Source organism: Eurypyga helias, unplaced genomic scaffold (assembly GCF_000690775.1).
Source record: "Eurypyga helias isolate BGI_N326 unplaced genomic scaffold, ASM69077v1 scaffold22568, whole genome shotgun sequence".
Classification (NCBI taxonomy): Eukaryota; Metazoa; Chordata; class Aves; order Eurypygiformes; family Eurypygidae; genus Eurypyga; species Eurypyga helias.
Window position 1 is genome coordinate 1 of NW_010266837.1, and position 4,276 is coordinate 4,276.

At 40.5% G+C, this 4,276-nt stretch overlaps 1 protein-coding gene across 1 annotated transcript; it reads left to right on the forward strand.

The window, feature by feature from the left end:
* Positions 1 to 3,450: 3,450 nt before the first annotated feature.
* On the forward strand, positions 3,451 to 3,812 carry LOC104513774 (caspase activity and apoptosis inhibitor 1-like; the record flags this gene model as incomplete). The annotated part of the gene is made up of 1 exon (XM_010157235.1): positions 3,451 to 3,812. A coding segment is annotated over one exon (344 nt), but the record flags the coding sequence as incomplete, so codon positions are not given.
* Positions 3,813 to 4,276: the final 464 nt, after the last annotated feature.

Genomic DNA, 4,276 nt, shown 5'->3' on the forward strand with positions numbered 1-4,276 from the left:
CTCCAGCCTGTCCAGGTCCCTCTCTCAAAGTCAAAGGCTGTGCATAGAAACAGAGCAAAATAAGGGATTTATTCACTAATTCCCATTTAAACCAGATTTTTAGCCACTTTGTGGAAAGTAGAGCCTCAGGATGCATAACAGTTGCTTGGGAAGACAGATGCCATAACCATGAACATCCCTACTTCCTCCTCCTTTCTGGGCGCTTTTATTGCAGAGCACAGTGTCATGTGGTGGAGAATATCCCTTTGGTTAGTTGGGCTCAGATGTGTACCCCTCCCAACTTCTTGCCTACCCCTAGCCTCCTCCCCTGGGGTCAGGGTGAGAAGCAGAGAAAGCCCTGAGTGTCTTGCATACCTAGTGTCTTGCAAGGTAATGTTGAGGTGATAGTGTTTAAAGTCAATTTGATATGGGAAATAGGTGAAAACGCATCTGAGACTGGAATATTAATCTTGACGTTACTGTCACAGTTGGAACAGGGCAAAACTACTTAGGGTTGAAGAAGGCCCTGGTATGTTCATCTCTTACGAGTACTTTTCATACTCGCTGCTGTGAGGAGGATTTTTTACAGCTTTGTGTTTCAGACTTTCAGTTTTGCTTGAAAACTGTGATTTATCGTACAAAACACAAAGACCTAAAGTTCTCTGTAATCTTCATCTATATGGCTTTTTGTCCATTTTCCAGACTTGAGTTTGCTTTCTTGACAGCTTAGATTAGGACGTTGGAGGTGCCACATGCATTGGTGGTGTGTGCTGCTGTATGGCCTGTAGGTACCAGTATGATGGCCAGTTTTTGCAGTCCAGTAAACCAATGCTAGGAGGTGCTGGATTGATAACTGTGTAAGATCCTACATCGGGATTCCACTCTCAGTCAGGGTAACATGCAATATTTCTAAATCAGGACTTAAATCCTTTGAAAAGTCATAGCCTGTGATCAGGAGTGAATATCTGAGTATCTTTTTTTTAAGCGTATATAGTAAAAAAGTCTTTAATCCCGATCAATAAACCCCTTGGAGTTATGTTTTAAAATGTTACTGTTGTTTACAAAACCAGTTAGAGATTTCTTTTCTCACCAGAAAAAAAAAAAATCCCCTCACCTCCCTCCTTTTCTTCCCCCTTTTTTTTTTTTAAGCAGAGAAAGTGCATTTATAGCTTTCTTAGTATTCGGTGTTGGTGTTTCCCTGCCCTCCCCCCACACTCTCAGGATAAAAAAGCAGGAATGTAAAGCCCAAGAAAAATAGGTCTTTCGTAAGGTTTTTCTGCGCTGGTCATGGATTAAAACCAAATGCATGCATGTACCAAAAGGCGTTTTAAAACGTCGTTTCTCTTTAGAAGTGGCCTCTTTAAAGGTTGATGGATTACATGATTTCAAACAAAGAAAAAATTGATTTTTCTAATCTGTGCTGTACTGCCAGTCTTAGTTCAGAACTTCTACCTGTTGTGAGATTTTTGCACAAAAACTTAAGAAGAAAATACGACTCACTGTGTGGATGAGGAGTTTTTTACACTTTACTCTTGTGTCTTCAAGGAATGTCTCACATTCTTTCTGTTGCATTTTTAAATATTTCCGGTATAATAGACACTGAAACATCAGTGGCGTGAAACAAAGACTTCAAAAAATTTGAGAGATGCATTGCTCTTTTTTTTTTGGAAAGGGGACAGAATTGTTTGGGTTGGATCTGAAACCCATGTCAAAGCAACGTTCTTACTGAGAATTACTAAGAAAATATTTCCAGATATTTTCCAACAGTAAAACATTAAATGTTAGCATCTTAAGCAAAAAAATTAGTGATAGGAGGATAATTAGTTAAAGGCATTAGCACAGGTCCCTGCTGTGTTACACTGCGTTATCAATGGGCTTTTTTAAAAATATTTTCAATGTCAGTAAGATTCTGATGGCCTAATATTTAAAAAGAGCAATTCACAGAGGAAGTGCTTGCTTGGGTATGTCCCTTGTTTTGTTGGTGGTGAGCAATCCTTGCGCATCCGTACTTCCAGCCCAGCGGATTTGGGGTTCGGGAGCCAAAGGTACGGATGGATGAAACTAGAAATTTAAAAAAATTAACAGTTGGGTGAAGGAGAACCTTTTAAAGGCAGGTGTCAACGTGCTGGTTTTAAGCATCAGAGAGTCACAGGTTTGTGCAGGTTGGAAGGGCTGTTCTGGGATCACTGAACCCAGTCCTCCTGCGCAGGCAGGTCAGCTAGGGCAGGTTGCTCGGGACCACGTGCTGTCGTGTTTGACTGCCCCCAGAGTGAAGAAGTTTTTACGCGTTTTCAGATGGAATTTCACGTGGTTTACTTTTTGCCCATTACCACTAGTCCCATCCATGTGCAGTGCTGAGAAGAGTTTGTCTCTCTTCTCTTCATGATCTGCTGTATTTTTAAGGGAGAATTAAAGAGAATTTAAAAAGCAGGTTTGCAGTGCTGTCTGAATATGTATTACACAAGTAATGTTTTTGATACATAGAGTTTTGTTACAAACTAAAGTAGCTTACACAGGAACATACTTTGAATCTTCATGGTGAGAAATTACACATATTTCAAAACCACAGATCTTTAGCTCTGAACCCTCATTAATAATTAACAGGGAACACAGCCATACCTTTGGGTCGTGGTACTACCAAAAGAAATTATAAAGCCTTTAGAAGCAGTAACTTTACCATCATCTGAATATAAATTGTCCATTGTAAGCAGGAACCAGTCGTACTCTAAGGGTCAAAACACACGAAGGATGGTGAAGGGCTAATAATTTCTGAGGCTGATATGCCAAAAGCAATAGTCTGTCTGTAGCCAAATTGTGAGAACAGTTACTCAGGTTCTGTTAGGACTTTTGCTTTTATTTTATTGCACTGACTCTTCTAATAAATTACAACTTGTATCCAGTATTAAAAGTCCGTACCATAATTTTCACCATGTTTTTACTGAGTTAAATACATCTGAAACAGTTGTGAGAGATTATAAATAGTTTCACTATTATTGGAGCTTCTATTAATTTTTAGTACTGTGCCTGACTGTAATGTCCCACTGCTTTTAAAATACATAAAATAGTTTTAAGTGTCATTTTCAAGATCGCATTTTGAAAACTAAATTTACTTTATAGGTAATAAACAATAATCAATTTTGCCCTGCAGAGGCTTCCTTGTGATATAAAACCTTATGACATTTTAATTAGGAAAATAGATCATGTAACACCATAGGATGAAATAAATTTTCCTGGTACTGCTGTTTTGCTAAACTACATGTTCTTCTAAAATGGCATAAAAATGCATTAACACTTGTCTAAATTAGATCAGCCTTAAAAGTTGGAGGAGAAAAAGAATTAGTTGTCTTAAATTCATAGATCTTTTTGCCATTCTCTTACTCTGCTGAGAAACACTTTAAGCAGAAACAATTTCATAAGTGGAAAGAAAAATGGTTCTCTTAGACGACCGTGATTGTCACATTTGTGTTACAGGCAAGGGAGAAGATAGTGATGTCCTCAGCATAAACGCAGACGCATATGATAGCGACATAGAAGGCCCCTGCAATGAAGAAGATGGCCCAGACGTGCAAGAAAACAGTGTCCGAAGTGGAGCCGGTCAGATAGATGACCTTCAGAAGGACATTGAGAAGAGCGTGAATGAGATCCTGGGGTTGGCCGAGTCCAGCCCGAAGGAGCCCAAAGCAGCAGCCTTAGCCGTCGCTCCGTCAGAAGATGTTCAGCCATCAGCACAGCAGCTGGAGCTTCTGGAGCTGGAGATGAGGGCCAGAGCTATCAAGGCTCTGATGAAAGCTGGTGATGTAAAAAAACAGCCCTGAGGTTGTTTAGATTCCATTTTCCGTGCTTGCTTTGAAGGATGTGGTGTCTGTTCTCTTCAGTGCTAAGGTCTGTTAGGGTTGGGTACGACATTCCTCATTCGACCCCTGTTGTGTATCCTGACCTGTGGCTTCAGCCGTTGATAGCTGGTGTCATGGCCTCCAGCGTGCTGCTTCCGTGACACGCACAGCGTGGTCTGATGCTCCGCTGGGATCAGGGCTCCTTGTGCTGGCTTATCTCCTCGAGGAGTTACACAGCGCACTGCGGTATGCCAGGAACCTGGTGCCTTCCAGAAAGGTGAGGAGAATCGACTTCTTTGTGACCCCGTGGTTAGAAATTACCACCTATTTTACTTATTAGCAACTTGTTAAACTTGAGAAACTTGATTTATATGTAGTTCATTAAAAATACTGTTTTCAAGAGGTCTTTTGTCACGTGACTGCTGTCAGCATTCTGTGATGGGATTTGAGGTTGCTTATTTCTC